The 18,838-nt window shown below is 38.2% G+C and overlaps 1 protein-coding gene across 1 annotated transcript in view; it reads left to right on the top strand.

The window, feature by feature from the left end:
* Window positions 1–18,838, top strand: part of LOC139710636 (deubiquitinating protein VCPIP1-like) — a 30,919-nt gene that overhangs the window by 1,220 nt on the left and 10,861 nt on the right. The window contains exons 2-7 of the mRNA XM_071622560.1: window positions 408–536; window positions 12,328–12,458; window positions 13,111–13,222; window positions 14,602–14,826; window positions 17,128–17,221; window positions 17,794–17,940. Coding sequence (XP_071478661.1) covers window positions 408–536; window positions 12,328–12,458; window positions 13,111–13,222; window positions 14,602–14,826; window positions 17,128–17,221; window positions 17,794–17,940 — 838 coding nt within the window. The remainder of the gene's footprint in view (window positions 1–407; window positions 537–12,327; window positions 12,459–13,110; window positions 13,223–14,601; window positions 14,827–17,127; window positions 17,222–17,793; window positions 17,941–18,838) is intronic.

Below are 18,838 nucleotides of genomic sequence, written 5' to 3'. Positions count from 1 at the left end.
TAATTCAGTTTGTGTGAGTTAGCAGAGCTGCCAAGAATACCTAATTTTACAAGAGGCTTGCTGAAAAGCTAAAAAATCTCTGCTTGGCTTGACCAAAAAATAATCCTATTGTCTCACTGATTTGGGAAATATACTTTATGCCTACAGGTATTCAAGAGCATAAGATGTTGGTATCTCCCAGATCCCTTTTTGGAATCTGCATGTACAATGCTTGTATGTGATTTTGATATGTGTGCCAATGTTGGCCTGCCTTCATCAGTTATTGCTGTGTCGGGCAACACTCGGGTTACCTTGTATTTGAGATCGACAGTGACAAATTTTTATTTGCAGGTTATGCATAACATGTGAAATATGCATTGTCTGCCACTTGTCTAATTCAAATTTTAATTATCTGCTCCCCTTTAAAGGTGTATTCCTGCCTGTGCTGCATAGCCGCAATGAGTGTCGGGGAAAGGACGGAACTCTGAACAAGCCTCTCTGTGTGGCCTGGAGCAGCTCTGGGCGCAATCACTTCATAGCCCTTGTCGGGGTCAAAGGTCCGTGCCTAACAGACAAACAAACAAACAAACAAAGAAACTCTCAGAACAGAAAAAAAAAAAAACAAAAAAACACCCAGAACCAAGAAAGAGAGCAAAAAAAAAGTAGCGACAAGGAATTCAGGGAAAGATTTCCTACTGTTGTCTTTTGCTCTTGCCTGTGTTTATTGTAAGTTATACAAAACTGTGATAATCATGATGTAAGCAGAATCTGGAAGGCTTTTTCTTTCTCAACCATTTTTTAAGCTGAGGGTACATGTATAATGCTCCAGCTTTGTTTATTTGTTTTTATAATGGGGCCAGAAAAAATATTCCCAGGTGAGTGTAAGATGTAACTAATCTGCCTTCCTGCTTTCCTGGCACAACAAGAACAATTATTCAGGCAGGTTATATGATTTGGTACTTGTGTGTAGCATGTTTGTAATGTAAAGGGCACTTAATGCCAGTCAACCTTACCTTGAAGTTGCATTTTACTTTGAATTTTTTCTCAGCTGGGGCATGACTTAGGGGGAAATAAATTCATTATTTTAAAATGAAATACATGTATGTTATTAAAGAGGTTGAAAAAGTAGTGAATAGATCATCCAGTGATTTTTGACAAAAGAACAAATGAGTGGATGGATTAAGAGGAGGGCAATTCCATAAATTCGGACGTACATTTTGAACACATTATTTAGCTGCCCAAGATACAAAGATTGAAAATATGAAACTTTTTTCTGGCCATGATATGACAAGTGGTCGGTACAAAACAATTAACTATGAAAAAATTATGCCAAGACCTCAGTGACCTTGGAATGATTAAAAGATAGCATGTGTTCGGACGTACACAGAAAAAGTGAATTTTCTGACTTCGTAAGTTCAGTAGCAAAGTTCTGTGAAGTATGCAATATTTTTCTAAAAATTCACATTATATCAGTTAAAGTAGATGTGAAATGATGTAGAAACATAAAAAGAATTAGCAATTTAGACAATTAACATGGAAATTTTTATGTTTGTTTTTTGTTTCGGACGTACAGTTTCGGACGTACACGACCGCCGTTTCGGACGTACACTATGTACGCCCTCAACAACACTTATAATAAAGGCAAAAAGACATTTGTTACATAACTATTATTCATCCTAGGCCCTTCTCAGATGATAGCACTTGTCTATCATGTCAGCATTACCAGTGTAAATGAATAAAAGAGATTCAGAACATGAAAACTACTGTGTACATAGGGTTTGTGCATTATCAGCTGCCTTAATACATGTAACAATATTCAGGCATGATAAGTATATGTACGTACATGTACTTATATTACAGAACCAAAATTCTAATAACAAACTTTGTGATTATAACACAAAATACAGCCTAAAAACTAACTGGCCAGAACAACAGAAACACATGTGTTGCAAACTGTAGGTAACCAATTACTATTTTGATTTATAGAAACATTATATTTCTGTTTATTTTTTTTTCACAATGAATGTGATCAAGGTACAAAATAATGTACGGTCAACGAAGTACTGTACCAGATGCATGTATTTACAAACAGAAAGAAAAATAAAATTTGTGGAAAATAGAAAGATTTACATTAGTAGCCAATAACTGTATACTGACTAGATATTTGTTACATGTATACCATGGTGGCAAAACAATACATTTTTTTTTTTTTACAGACAACAGTAGAGTAATCCTGACACAATGGATATTGTTCATGGGCAAGTCAAAGCTATTTTATTTTGCCATCTTATGGGAAAGAAGAGTGAAAAATAGCCCTGTTTTGCCAATATTAGAATTAAACCCTAGTCTATATTAAAGCATATTGCAGTACTTAGTAAACAAGGACCTTAACAATTATGGAAAAAAAAAATAATCAAAAGAAACCATTTGCTGATTACTTTATGTTGATTCAACAGTAAGTACATGAATTGGACCAGAAAATTTTACATGAAATTTTACTCTGTTCTCAAAATTCTCTGAACTTTCAATGAAAAGAGCAAAGCAAAATGTGCATGGTCACATTCAATTTATGAGTGATTTATATATTAAACACAACATTCAGTGTAATTTAAACATTATGGGTTCCTTTTTTGTGAGGTCAAGCTCACAGAAACATGCATGGTAATGTATGAAGAAAGTAACATATCACTGGACAGTTTTGCATTATGCTTGGAATATTCTGGTAATCATAGGCCTTTTGATGTTGTTGTTTTTTTAGATATTAGATTTTTAATAGTGAAATGTTATTGAGTGCCTGCTAACCATTGGGCTCTATGCAGTGTATTTTTGTTGCATAATTTATTATATGAAAAAATCTTTAATATTCACTCTGAAATATTTATCATTATTATTATAAATCACTAACACTATCATGACCATTTTTATGGCATGACCAGCTCCCGTACTCCTTCGGCAGCAACATTTAGTCCGGGAGCCAGCGGGGGTCAGCCTAGCTGAAAAGGTTACCAATTTTTATGTGTATAGCAATTTAGTACATACGCCCCTGAGTATGGAAATGCACGTCTGGCTGGTCATCGGTGGTGGGTGTGGCCAGGAGGGCCAAAAAAAGGACCCCCCAAAATTAGGCTAGCCTAGCTGGAAAAGTAACCCTTTGAAAACAACTGGAACTTGTTCGTTACACTTACAGGATAAATGAATGGCCATTGCCAGACGTTTTAAGTGGTGGGGGGTAGCCGCCAGACGCTCTTAAAGGCCCAACTCCAGCTAGGCTAGCCTAGCTGAAAAAGTAACCTCATGAAAACCACTGGAACTTGTTCGTTACACTTACAGGATAAATGAATGACCATTGCCAGACGTTTTAAGTGGTGGGGGGTAGCCGCCAGACGCCCTTAAAGACCCAAATTTTTCCAGCTAGGCTAGCCTAGCTGAAAAAGTAACCTCAAGAAACCCACTGGAACTTGTTCGTTACACTTACAGGATAAATGAATGACCATTGCCAGACGTTTTAAGTGGTGGGGGGTAGCCGCCAGACGCCCTTAAAGACCCAAATTTTTCCAGCTAGGCTAGCCTATTTAGCTGAAAAAGTAACCTAATGAAACCCACTGGAACTTGTTCGTTACACTCGGGATAAATGAATGACCATTGCCAGACGTTTTAAGTGGTGGGGGGGGGGGGGGGTAGCCGCCAGACGCCCTTAAAGACCAAACTTTTTCCAGCTAGACTAGCCTGTATATAGCTGGAAAAATAACCTCCTGAAACCCACTGGAACTTGTTCTTGTGATACACTCAAAGGATAATTGAATGATTGTTGGCAGACAATAGGCGCCAGACGCCCCAAAGACCAAACTCTTACCAGCTAGGCTAGCCTAGCTGAAAATTAGGAAAGTAACCCCATGAAACCCACTGGAACTTGTTCTTTTGATACACTTACAGAATAAATGCATGACCGTTGCCAGACGCTTTAAGTGGTGGGGCGTAGCCCCCAGACGCTCTCAAAGATCCAATTTTACCAGCTATAAGGTTCACATATTTCAGAAATGATAGCAGTGTAATTCCATAACAATATGTCCTACAGTATCTATTCTTATATGAAGGCTTTTTTTTTAATAATTAAGTTTCTTTCCTCTATGACCATGATAAAACAAACCCCTGATGATTAAAACAAAAGACAATCAAAACTTGGCAAATGAACTCTTTGGACATTAGCAAAAGGGAATACATCAACAGTTTTTGCAAACACTTTATACAATTGTCTAATACTCCATCAAGCTCATAAAAAATACAATCATTAAGACTCATCCTCGGTGTACATAGCTTAAACTGCCAACTTTTTAAAAATAATGCCCCAGCTCTTAAATTTACTTTAAAAAGGGGAAGTAAAGCTCAACACCTTTGGCCTATGACTTTTTAGGTACCGTATCACCTTACACGGTTGAGGAGATGGGTAAAGAAAAATTACTAACGAAATAAAACTTATAGGAACATGCTTCACATGACCTCACCGTTTTCTTCTCTTAAGAAAGAAACGAAATATGAAAATTGTTCAAGAGTGTTTTTGAACATAGTACATTACAAAAGCAGACAAATTCAGGGTTTTTAAGAAACATACAACTCACAATTACAAGGAATTCCTGTCGTGTCTAGTATTGCACGTTTTTGGTTTGGAGGGTTTTTGATGCTAATATTTCAAGACAAGTTTATGCTCCTGCACTTCAATGAACTTAAATGTAAAGTAATGATCAACCTCTCTTGCCAATAAACTCAACATTTCCTGTTCTTCAGTAAAGCATATGACAGAAACATATGAGAAACATGTCTAAAATTCATATGAATAAGCTCACAGCAACAACAAAAATATTATGTTATCTATAAACTAATACTGCATGTACTTAGTTTCGAGGGATTAAGATGCAAAATGTTATGACAAAAGCCCCTACGTGGCTACCAGCAATTAAACATCCTTCAACTCCTTTAGCAAATGAGCTCATGTGTATCATCTTCTTGTTGAGAAGACGAAGATGAGTAACGATGAAATAACCAAACTATCAACTTTCCATAACATGTTTTACGTGAAATCATTATTGCTTTCTCGTAACGAAATTGAAAAAAAAACAGAACATCTGAAATTGTTCAAAATCGCTTCTTGATAACGATGAAAGCAAAGGAAACTTAGTGTTTGTAACCACTATGACACGTGTCTACAGATCTGTCATGCTCATAAGAAACGTAACTCACAGGAATATAATTTTATACAGTAAGTACTTGGTTTGGAGGACATTTAGATGCCAACTTTTCAAGAAAAATACTCCAGCACTGACATTAACTGATAAAAAAAGGAATGCTCAGCTTCTTTATCCTATTAGCTCATAGGTAAAGTTGTAGTTGAAAAAAAAAACCGAGTACACATAAAAATATAGACTTTCCGTAACATGTATCACAGGTCATGATCTCCACATTTGCTCCTCTTAACTTAATTAAATATATATTTAAATTTGTTTTAAATTACCTTTAAACAATATGAAGAAAACAATTCTGTGTCTGCAAAGGCTTGACACGTGTCTAATACTGGGTCACGCTCATATTTAACGTAGCTCACAGGAACAAGGAATTCACGTGTGTATAAAATAATACTGCAGAGAGGGTGCAAAGTTGAACCCTTTATTGAGGGTGAGAAAATGTTCCCTTGGGTACATCTTTCCACCCACACTAAGTGGTGCTAGATTGCACCTTGAGGGTGCATCTTTCCACCCACACTAAGTGGTGCTAAGTTGCACCATTCTTGAGGGTGCGATCTTGCACCCTTTACCTTTCGGCGTACCTTTGCACCCCGTGTAGCCTTTACATCTTGGTGCAACTTTACGTCCTTTCGTGAGGGTGCAAAGAAACACCCAAAGTTCCAAGAATGTGCCTTGTTTTGAGGGTGCAATCTTGGAACTTTGGGTGCTGCTTTGTACCCGCAAGAAATGGTGAAAGTTACACCCTCGGGAGCAACTTTGCCCCCTTGAAAAAGGCGCAACCTCGTACCTTTAGGTGCAACTTTATGCCCGAAGGATGCAAGAATGTACCCTCTCTTGAGGGTGCAGTCTTGTGCCTTATTGGTATGATGTTGCACCTATGTGGTGCCTATTTGCTCCATGACTGCTGCATAATTGCTCCTTTAAAGGAGCAAGTCAGTGTCACTGCCTGCTCCTTTATAGGGGCAATATTGCCCATCATCTCAGGGTGCAACTTAGCATCACAAAATCGGGTACGATTTAGTTCCTTAACTACTCTAAACCTTGAATAGTGCGAACTGATGTAAGCCTATTTGCTCAGTATATAACTTATGTTGTTGTTGCACTCTGCAAAGTAAATAGGATTAGTGTAACTTGGATCTTGTGAATCATGAAATGTGTGTGCGTGTGGAATTTGTGAGTTGTGAAAATGTTAATGTAAAAGTTAACTTAGTTGTGTTTGAATAATATACTGAAACCAAAAATGTACCCAATTACCTTTTCAATAAGGTGAGCACTATATCTATCAAACAGTTAACCTTCTCGGCAAGAGTATACATCTGCACGAACAGAGATGTGAAAATATGATATGCAGTTGTCTGGATACGTTTTATTCAAAACGTTCTTGAATGCGTACTTATTCACATAATCTATAAGAATAACATATGCTTCTTACAAGTACTCAAAGCCTCTAAAACAAGAGCATGCTTCTTACACTTCTAAAATATACACCATATCTTAAAAACAAAGAGGATTTAAGAAGCTGTTTGTATGCATTCAAACGAATCCATATTTCTATCTAAAATCTAAAACGTGTCTTGTAAAAGGGGAATTCGTTTTATAATGACGATGCCAATTGTCTTAAAGTCCTTATCACGACATGTCTTGGAGTTCACGCTTATTGAAAACATGAGATTCTTGTACGTAGATTACAACTAGGGTTTAAAGAGTTCACTGAGATACGCATACCGTATACGGGCATTTCGATGAAAACATTTAAATACAAGGTACTGTAAATAATATGAAAATCAAATTCGATACCAGCCCGTATCGGCAACCAATAGAGACTATGGAGAACTGCAGTTATATTGTGTTCAGATATTGTTTTGGGTGATACACGCATGCCGACTGATCTGGGATCAATTCGAGTCCCTCGAGCTGAGATTCCGGAACTGCAATGAGCAAACCATCATTATGCATAACAAAGTGACTGAGAATAATGCATGCACCAGTTTCTGTTTCGTTGTTCTATACACAGAAAGTTGTTTCGTTTTCCAATCCTGTGCAGGCACACAGAGATTTACAGAATTCAATCATCTTTGGCTATAACGCCATGGTCGCGTGCAAAGTGAATGCAGCTTATCTAACTTAACCTGTAGTTACTGAATAGGGGACTACTGTATATTCAATTTATACATTATTAATCGGATGATAGAACCTGTCAAAGAGTAAATTGCGGATATCATATACCATTGTCAAATTCACTTTCTGTTCTATACATAATATCAATGGAATGTTATGAACCACTTCAGCATTACCGAATCATTATCATAATTATTTCCCTGAAACGGCTGCATTTATGAGCGGGAAGAGTTTGGCATCATACATAGCAAGAGTCGTGACTACAAAACTAAATACATGTATTATACAAGGTGTTAGGACACTTTGAATCACCCCCCCCCCCCCCAAAAAAAAACAACAACAACAACAACAACAACAACTTAGTTAAATGTTGTACAATGTATGCCCTACTTCCATTAACCAATGATCTTTGACCTTTGAATACATGGCCCGCATTTTTTCAACGAATAGGCATTTGGATGCAACGTAGGTATTATATAAAAGAAAAAATGTTTAAATAGGAAAATACATTTAACCACTTCAGAAATGATTATGGAACAAATAGCAAAATATTGACACGTTCACTTCTTCCGTAATGACATGACAGAAAACTTTCCTCACCGAATCGTTCTGCCGTAATTCAGGAGCAAGTCATGGATATATACTTAGTTCGATTAAAAGAGTCATTGCAAAAGTATCTAATGAAAAGTATGCTTCATAACTACATCATTGTCATTTATTCTATAACACTACTAATATAGAGCTATTGGTCCGCCATATTGCCTAACAGGTCGTTGTCCTCCTACCACGTTTGTTTAGCAAAATAAGGCACAGAATTTAATTTTGCGCTTGTTGCCAGAGACTCTGATCTTCTTTACCGCTATTCTCAGACATGTATATGCTGGTGCTGTATGAATTAGAAACGGAAGCTTACAAATATTCACCATCTAACAAGGCAAAAGCGAAGTGCTGTCTCGTCCACGTATCGACTTTGTGATTACAGAGATTTTCAAATGGTATAGTTCATTGACTTTTTGACTGTTGGCGTACAGTCGGACTTCACCAATATAAACACTTGACAGCAATCATTAGATGATCTGAGGAGTGAATTTGGTGGTCATATAGCTCAAAAGTGTGGAAAGTTATTTAAAGAACACCAGAATACTATGTCGACAGTGTTTATCAGGTGAGATACAAACATAGAACAAGTTCCAGTGGGTTTCAGGAGGTTACTATTCCAGCCAGGGCTATAGTGTAGCTGGTAAAATTGGGTCTTTGAGGGCATCTGGCGGCTACCCCCCTCCCCCTCACTTCTTAAAACGTCTGGCAACGGCCATGCATATATCCTGTAAGTGTAAATAACAAGTTCCATACAGTGGGTTTCATTAGCAGGGGCGGATCCAGGAATTCCGTAAAGAGGGGGTGCGTTTACAAAATTAAAGGACAAGTTCACCTTTATAGACATGTGGGTTGAGTGAATGCAGCAATATTAGTAGAGCACATCAATGACAGTTTTAGGAGAATCGGACAATCCGTTCAAAAGTTATGAATTTTTGAAGTTTCTGCCTAGTCAGGGCTAGATGAGAAGACTACTATAGCTTGTGATGTCATATGAGTACAACTATATAAAGAAAGTATAAAGAAAATTCAAGATATTCTCACTTTTCCCACATAATAAAAGAACACTCGACTTCTCTCTTTCAGAAGTCAGGGGGAATAAAATTACCCCTAACATAAGTCAGTAACAAGTCGAAGAAATGTGCACTTTATTCAAAAAGTCAAGTTTGGTGAAATTCTCTTTTTATTTCCCTTATATCGTTGTACGCATGTGACATCATACACTGCAGTAGTCTTCTCCTCCAGCAGTAATTGCACAGATGTTTTAAAAATTCATAGCTTTTGAACGGATTATCGGATTTTCCCCAAACTTTCACTGATGTGTCCTGCTAATATTGTATATAGCCTTCACTCAATCCACATGACGAAGGTGAACTTGTCCTTTAAATGGGGGGCGCACGCACCCCTCCCCCATTTTTTTTCTTTTTATTTCTTTTGTTTCAACAAAAAATGAAGGGGGGGGGGCGTGCGCCGGTTGCGGTCCTCCCTGGATCCGCCCCTGATTAGGTTATATTTTCAGCTAGGCTAGCCTAGCTGGAAAAGGTTGGGTCTTTGAGGGCGTCTGGCGGCTACCCCCCCCCCCCCCCACCACTTAAAACGTCTAGCAATGGTCATTCATTTATCCTGTAAGTGTAACGAACAAGTTCCAGTGGGTTTCATTAGGTTACTTTTTCAGCTAGGCTATATAGCCTAGCTGGAAAACGTTGGGTCTTTGAGGGCGTCTGGCGGGTACCCCCCACCACTTAAAACGTCTGGCAATGGTCATTCATTTATCCTGTAAGTGTAACGAACAAGTTCCAGTGGGTTTCATGAGGTTACTTTTTCAGCTAGGCTAGCCTAGCTGGAAAAATTTGGGTCTTTAAGGGCGTCTGGCGGCTACCCCCCCCCCCCCCCCACCACTTAAAACGTCTGGCAATGGTCATTCATTTATCCTGTAAGTGTAACGAACAAGTTCCAGTGGGTTTCATGAGGTTACTTTTTCAGCTAGGCTAGCCTAGCTGGAAAAATTTGGGTCTTTAAGGGCGTCTGGCGGCTACCCCCCACCACTTAAAACGTCTGGCAATGGTCATTCATTTATCCTGTACGTGTAACGAACAAGTTCCAGTGGGTTTCATGAGGTTACTTTTTCAGCTAGGCTAGCCTAGCTGGAAAAATTTGGGTCTTTAAGGGCGTCTGGCGGCCACCCCCCACCACTTAAAACGTCTGGCAATGGTCATTCATTTATCCTGTAAGTGTAACGAACAGGTTCCAGTGGGTTTCATGAGGTTACTTTTTCAGCTAGGCTAGCCTAGCTGGAGTTGGGCCTTTAAGAGCGTCTGGCGGCTACCCCCCACCACTTAAAACGTCTGGCAATGGTCATTCATTTATCCTGTAAGTGTAACGAACAAGTTCCAGTTGTTTCCATGGGGTTACTTTTTCAGCTAGGCTAGCCTAATTTTGGGGGGTCCTTTTTTTGGCCCTCCTGGCCACACCCACCACCGATGACCAGCCAGACGTGCATTTCCATACTTAGGGGCATATGTACTAAATTGCTATATACATAAAAATTGGTAACCTTTTCAGCTAGGCTGACCCCCGCTGGCTCCCGGACTAATTAGTCTGTAATTTTCAAATGAATGATTATTAACAGTGCATGAAGATAAATCACAAATTAGACAGGGCTGCACAGTTTAATACCCATTTTTTTCTACTGGTCAGACTGGTCTGTCAGACCAGTAGGTGCCCAGTTTTTCCATCCTTTACTAGTCCATTCTTTCAAAAAAAATTACTGGTCCGACAGTAATTTTTACTTGTGCTGGACCATCGGACCAGTGCCAGTGTGCAGCATTGAATTAAATCATTAAATTGAAAAGATATGATATGACATAGATACTATAGTAGACCATGAAACCGATTTTGAAAGAAGATAAATACATCATAGCTTTGTCAAGAAAATTGACAATTAAGGTTTAGGAACTAACCAAAGTGAATTGAACATTGTATGTTTTTGAGGTCTTAGGTCATAACAATGTCTATTGTTGCCTAAATTGCAGGTTGTGTGTCCATATATCTGTAATAAAAAAGCATGAAGATGCAGATGATACCTTCAAGTCACAGGATTAGGATTGTAAACACCAGCCGACAAAAATGGTAGTAAACAGTACATTGTAGTATTGCAATGTGAACGCAAGGTGATAAGAAGCTGAAATACTCAGTCTAGGCCAAAATAGGAGGGTATTTCATACAACAAGCCACCTTCTCAGCTCTATGTAAGTTAAAGCAAGTAATCAATATCTGTCTTTGTAAAGACACATTGTCTAAAGAATGTCCCAGAATGTTGCTATGACCATTCCCTACTGCTGGTGGTTTTCATACATTCCACAGTATCAACTTCAGACCGCTCTTTCTGTTCAGCCTAACTTGTTTGTGTACACACATACATGGACAGAATTTGTTATTTAATGAATAATTAAAATTTTATTGAATATTATAAACCTATGTATACAAGAGGATTAGACACAGAAATGTATTCCTTAAACATGTAAGCTCAATGGGATTGTTTTCAATGGCTTCCAGAGCACAGTAAGAAGTCAACATGAAAAGTGTTTCGGACGTACATAAAAGTTGTTTCGGACGTACATAAAAATGTGTACGTCCGAACACATATTTTTTCATTAATTAGAGATAATTACAAAATTCTACAGTTACACATTTGAAAAGCAACAAAAACTTGCTTTGCATTGAGATTTTGCAGTTTGTTGGCATTCAAGTTTTTATGTAGGATTAAAAAAAGGTGTTTTTTTGTTTCGGACGTACATTGAAATAATGCATAAAATAAAAGTGAAGAAAACAACATAAATTGTCACTTTCACATTCTCTACCCTATGGATATGGAAAAAGTGATTCATTACCTTCATATTTAATGATGTAGTGAGTTGAAAAGTTTCCTTTTCCTTCACAAAAAATATCAAATGAAATAGTGGATTATAAAAGTGGTTCCAGAGCAGTTGTTAAATGGCTTCATTGAAATCACTCCTGTGACCTTGACCTTGGTTAAGTATATTTCTAATTTACATTTTTGAACAGTTTGAACAATTCCCATCAAAATGATATATAATTTGTGCTGATAATTTCATTTTGAAAAATTGACCCTCTGGTTGACAAATTTATGGAATTGCCCAGTATAAGAGTTTGACAATCTGTTCCATACTTGGATCTCCATCCTACATACATTTCTGTATCGCCATCAAGTCTTCCATTTTATCAGTTGAAGATAAACCAGTCCGGAGAAGACTTGGGGAAAGGGCGTGTAATAAGAAAATTTGTTTATCCTCAATGGGTTGATATCATTTTCTTTTTTAAATTGCAGCTACATGACCTATCTTTTGCTTGCTGTTCTGTTTCTTTCTGTAATTAGGGCGCCCTCTACCTCGCCTACCCCGCTGGATGCTGACTAAAGCATGGGGAACCCCCCAAGAGGCTATAAATCAATACATCGAGTTTGATGCAGATGACATGTGCACCATCGGAGGGGAAAGAACTCTACAGGTTTGATGCCATATCCTCACTTTCAGTGACTGTTTATATAATGTAAAAAACTCCAAAACAAAACTAATGTTGCTATAGAAAAAACCAACATACAAACAAAAAATAGGTTGCTATAAAACACAAAAACAAAGATTACTTTTGAAAATGCAAAGCAAAACAAAAATAAACATTACATGTATTGTACTATAAGAAAATAACATTAACGAAACTTTGTCTTAAATACGTAATACCAAGATCGAGGAGGGGATGTGTTCACAGAACCAAGTCTCGGGTGTCATTATGTGTGCTACATGAATGTAGACATTCTACAGGGTTTTTCCTCCAATAAAATGGAGACTAATTACTGTGTTATGTGCTTCGTAAAAGGCCTGATAACAAAAATTGTTGGTCCCTCTTCTTCTAAGTGTGAAACTTTCAAGAATACTCGGTCAAAAGCAACATGTTTGTGTTTCGTTTTGTCAGTGCAGTTCTCTTTTGCGATATCAACTGAGTCTCTGAAAAGATGATTTGATTTATGGTAGCAATAGAGTCAGATTTGCAGATTTTGGAAGCAATATTTGTCTAAAATGGGTTTTTTGGAGGCATAAGAAAGATATTCATGAGGATAACGATGATTACATATTTTGCATTTCCTGATATAATGTAATTCAAGGAAAAGTATGTACAGCGACTGGCAACCGCAATGGAGGGACTCTTCCTAGACAAACACGGTGTCCACCCATCACTGGTGTCAGATGCCTACAACTACATCTACAAAAGAGCAGGTATGGGTCAAGAACTAAAACCCCTCTTTCCTTTATGGGAAGAACATTGTTATATGCCACGTAATAACCCTATAGGATGTACATAATCTTGACTGCACTGTGGGTTAAAATGTTCCTTTATGTCGTTTGTGAGTCCCTAGCTGAGCCTAGCTATGAACTTGATTGAACTCGGACCTTTTCATACTTTGGATGAAAAGCCCATTGTATTTCTGGAATGTTAAGACCAATTTGTACCAAAACATAAACTTGCAATGCCCTGAGAAATGTTGTCGTACATGGCCTTATGAAGAAAAAAAAAGTTGATGGATAGGGGAGGGAGGGAAGAACGAATGAGAAGGAAGAAAGAAAGGAAAGAAAAAACAAGGTTGAAAAAGAAAAAGTATGAAGAACAACACTGCAAAATTATTTTGCATTGTAAAAGATTTCAAATGCATGTATCAGATGTCCTCTTCAAGGGAGCTATATTATTCCTCAGGGGAGATTACATTTATATTCCAAAGGCATGCAGCGACTAGTTAAAGTGTTGTACACAGTGGAAATATGACTCTTTTCCAAAGGACTGCTGAATGTTTTATGATACCATGATAGACAGCTGAGTATAATATGCCATTTCATTCGAGACCCATCAGCATTAAGTCAAGATCTGTAGATTGCACCACTGTTTGTGATATGATTTTTGAGCCCTGCTACATTAGTCATGTCATTACATCATGACCACATCTCCAACCAGTATTAAAGGGACGCAGTCCTCACGAAATTTAAAAAAATATGTTGTTGTTGGTACCTCCAATGAACTACTTTCACCAAAAACAAACTTTCAAATCACCAAATAAGCTCGTACATTTTGGTTGAAAAAGTGTGACTCTGCATGGTGAATATGCTAATGAGCAAGTCTTGGCGGAGAGTCATACGTCATCGATGCACAGCTCTTTCCAGCGGTGTTCTGCTCGTCATGCATACGCTCCCTAGTTAATTATAAATACATGTTTACTATTTATTTTTATATTAATTGTATATATAAATAAGCTTGAAATATTTTGTTTGAAATGATAAAACCACATATTGTCACATTTTATGAAAAAATCAGATATGATCATTTTGAACACTTAAATTGGTTTTCTGAGGCACGGCTGTCAACTTGAGAGTAGGGCATCAATGACGTTGCACCTTTTGGCAGGCTCTTACACGATCGCTTGCAGGAATTATTTTTTAAAAATCGCGTACAGAGACAATTTTTGTTGTCCATGCGTATAAATTGGTGAAAGGTTATATTTTTTACTCTTCTTGATAATTATCAGTACAGTGAAAATCTCAGGACTGCTTCCCTTTAATGTAGACCCGTATAGATATTAATTCAGCATTTTTCTTCCACTGTCCAGGTGTGGTTGATATCCACCAGGACATCATCATTCAGCGGACGCGCTACGCCGTACAGGAGCACCAACTTTACAGCTGCCTGATGTGCAAGGCCGTCTGCCAGCTACCCAGCCTGGTGGGGCCGGCAGACAGAGGGGACCTGAGGAGGGGCGGAGAACTCTACCAGCTGGCCTCGGAAATCAATGGGGAGCTGGAGGAGGGAAAATTGTACACCTTCCATGCCAACGGTGAGGGGGATGAACATTCCTGTAGTAGGCTTCTTCTCCCTAGTACTGTGACAGTTACTCTGAAAACAGCTGTGCACTTTAACCTGTTGAGGACAAGTCTCGAGTACTGTATAAGCTGTTATTTTCACAAGGGTTTAATTTTCTCAAATTTTGCGAATCACACATGGGCCGCGAATTTAACAACATGCGAAAATGTCAACGTGTGTTAGGGTAATGTGGGCTTATGAAGATCTCTGCATCAATTTGCGAATACAAGTTCCCGTGAAAATGTCTGTGATCCCCTCATTAGCGAAAATATCTGTACGCGAAAATAACAGTGTACTCTGGCAAGTGTCTATATGGGAAATGCGTGTTGTAGCAAAATCAGTTTGTCCTCAATGGGTAGATGGAATTGTAGATTTCAAAGCTTCCATTGAAAACTATCTCATCTGTGCTGAGTTTCCTTCTTTTGTTTTGTTTTTCTTATACATGGAATCATTATTAAAGCCCTGTAATAACAGGACCGACATGACACTTTTGGAGGAGGCCCAATTGAAGGAAACTGAATTATCAACCCAAAGCTCGAGTCTTATTATCTGTTTTATTATGCCTCCGCCACGAAGTGGTGCAGGAGGCATTATGTTTTCGGGTTGTCCGTCCGTCCGTCCGTCCGTCCTTCCGTCCGTCCGTCCGTCCGTCCGTCTTTCCGTCCGTCCGTCCGTCCGTCCGTCTTTCCGTCCGTCCGTCCGTCTTTCCGTCCGTCCGTCCTTCCGTCCGTAATGAATTTTGTGGACAGCGTAACTCAAAAACCTTTTGAGGTATCCTAATGAAACTTGGCATGTATGTGAATTAGGGGGTGAAGTTGTGCCTATCAACTTTTGGGTGCACATGCTCAAGGTCAAAAGGTCAAGGTCAAATACGTAAAATTTCACTATTTCCACCATAACTATGCAATGCTTAAAGATATTTTCTTGAACCTTAGTGTATACATGTATTACCCAATTAAAATTCTCTGGTGAAAGTTTGGGGTCATGAGGTCAAAGGTCAAAGGTCAAAAGGTCAAGTAAAAATATTAAAACTTCACTTTTTTCTCCGTATCTTGGAAATTGTTCAAGGTATCTTCATGGAACATAGTATATATACATGTACTGACTGGTAGTGGTTATCTAGAGAATTTAGGGTTCATGGGTCAAAGGTCAGGGGTCAAAGGTCAAGGGTAACACTTCAAAATTTTACTATTTCCCTCATATTTATGCAATGCCAGCAGGATTATTATTATTTTTTTTTTACACTTGGTGTATGCATGTATAACCTAATAGAGATTCTCTGGAAACTTTCTTTTTTCTTCTTTTTTTTTTGTTTGCCTCAAAGGTCAAAAGGTCAAAGATCAAGGGAAAGTGCTGAACTAACTTTTTCCTCCATATCTCAGAAATGGCTCAAGTTATCTTGAAACTTACTACATATTTATGCATGTTGTGCCTGACAGTGATTATCCTATGAATTTTAGGGTCAAAGGCCAGATGAAAATGGTAACAATGAACTTTTCAATATAGAAATTGCACTTTTTCTCCATACCTTGAAAATTACTCAATGCATTATAAACTTATGAATGGGTCAAAGTCAAGTTAAGTCCTTAAATCCCCTAATACATGCTCTCCTATTCATCCAATTAAACCTACAAATGTAGATCAAGGAAGGTGAATATTCAACATATTTGTGACAAACTTGTCATTTTAATATTTTGCCAATTTTGTGACAATGTAATCACACATTGTCTACATGTATTATAGACCTATTAGGAGAATCATGCATTATGGCGGAGGCATACCAGTTGCCTTAGCGACATTTCTAGTAATGTTTACAAGGATATATGGGCAAACAACTTGCAGAGAGGCGTAGCAATAATATGTTTAGCTTTACTGATTTGCATAAGTGGTTTAGACTAATACCAGGAAATGGCGTTCATTAGAAACAGAAACTAGTGACAGATAATAAGATTTCTTGGTTCTTTTTTTTTTTTTTTTTTTTTTTTTGGGGGGGGGGGGGCTCTATGTGTACTTTTACACTTTGTGCTGTAAAACCAGAAACAAATGGGGAAATAAACTGTTGAAAATACCTGCTTGGCATTTAGTGCATTGTGCACAAACACACTTTCCTGCGCATTTCACTTTTGCAAATCTTGTCTCGTGAAATTTGTTAAAAGTTTCATGTACACTAGCATCCTGGTTTTTACAGTCTGCAAATCACTCTAAAAATTATGCCAAAGGACTCTTTGAATATTGTTTCATTTCTCTTTTATTTATGTGGTATTCATCAATGCAGATCTGCAATGTACCTATGATCCAGTGACGGATGAGCTTGTCCCAGACTTGACCTACAAGCAGGACGCCACGTGCCCCTGGTGCCAGGGTTCAGGGTAAGCCTACAGCCCCCTTCTAAAGCTGGTTGTGATAAGCCTTCCAGAAGCACGCCCTCTGTTGGCTGATTTTGAAGCAGGGATTTTGTAATGTGAATTAGGTCTAGCCCTTTGCCTTGTCAATTTAGTGCCTTGTCGTTGATGTTAGGGAACACACTCTGTTTGTTTACTTGTTGGCACATAGTGGAATATGATTGTGAGTTCAAATCTTTACAAAGCTCACGAGGATCAACAAATATTTTCAGTTTCTCATTGCCTGGCGGGATCCTGAGCTTTGTATTAAATTTCAGTTACCGGTACTTAGTTTAAATGAGCGTTATAACGGCCAAATCTATTGTTGATTTTACAACTGGCAGTTCCTGTTTGTGTAGTAAATGATGTCTGAATGCTGAAATTTTGAAGACCATATCACCATCACTAAGACTTTGTCTTCTCAATCACTAACAAGTTGCTCGTCTTCTGAAGCTTTTTTTTTTTTATCAGGGTTACATGAAGCTCAGTGTGTCTGTTAAAAAAAAAAAGAAAAAGAAAAATCTTTACCTTGATTTGTTGTTGTTTGTCTTCCCCTGCAGAACCACGCATCTGCGGCGTCTGAAAGCAGACGGCAGCATCGTCTACGTCAACGGGGATCGGACCAGCACCCCATCGGACTCCACCACCTGCGACTGTGGCCACAAACACTACTGGGGTGGGGTGGAGTACGACAATCCCCCTCTTATGTGAGTCTTCATTTGCTTTCAGATAGCCAGCAGTTTACCTGTCTGTCAATTCACTTTTGCTATTACATGTTGTTATGTTTGAACTATTTTGATTCCTGAACCCCAAGAAAGTAAAACAAACAAAGATAACAATAGCAATAAGATTAAAGGGGATGGCTAGTACCTGATCAGTGGGAATCAGTGGGAATGCTGGGGGATGATTGTTCCAATCCTTGTGGGATTCATTTACGAGTACATTATATATCTATTGTTGTGTGAAAATTATTTGCTTCAGAATGGTCTCATATTCAAGTAATGTGCAGTTCAATGTTTCCAGGTTCGCACGCCTGTACAGTGACGGGGCGATCGTTAATAGCCCGTTAACGATCGCCCCAACACTGTACCGGCACGCTAACCTGGAAACATTGAACTGCACATTACTTCAATATGAGACCATTCTGAAGCAAATAGTTTTCACACAACAGATGTACTCATAAATGAATCCACAAGGATTAGAACAATCATCCCGCAGCATTTCCACTGATTCCCACTGATCAGGTACTAGCCATCCCCTTTAAAAGAAAAAAAAAACAATCTCTTTCATTATTGCCAATGGGTAATGCTTTTCCTGTATGTCAAAGTTCTGTCACTTTTCATCTTACCTTGTCTTTTCTTCTCTCTCTTAAATATGTTTGTACTTTCCTTTGTTTTTATGTCTATATATATTTTCCTGCCTTTAAGTGCACAGAGCATTTATTTGTTTATTATTTGTGTGTGTGTGTGTGTGTGTGTGTATGTGTGTATGCGTATGTGTATGTGAGTGTGATTTTCGCTGTATGAAAATGGCAGCAACACATCATTTGCTGTTTAGTTCCTGGCAGTGTACTGTTGAAAAAGTGTTTAGGTGGGGTTATTGATC

The sequence above is a fragment of the Diadema antillarum genome, unplaced genomic scaffold, assembly GCF_040938485.1.
Source record: "Diadema antillarum isolate AM-2024a unplaced genomic scaffold, OU_Dant_1.0 seq00001549_RagTag, whole genome shotgun sequence".
Classification (NCBI taxonomy): domain Eukaryota; kingdom Metazoa; phylum Echinodermata; class Echinoidea; order Diadematoida; family Diadematidae; genus Diadema; species Diadema antillarum.
The sequence above is the reverse complement of the archived record's forward strand: the minus strand, read 5'-3'. Positions and strand labels throughout refer to the sequence as shown.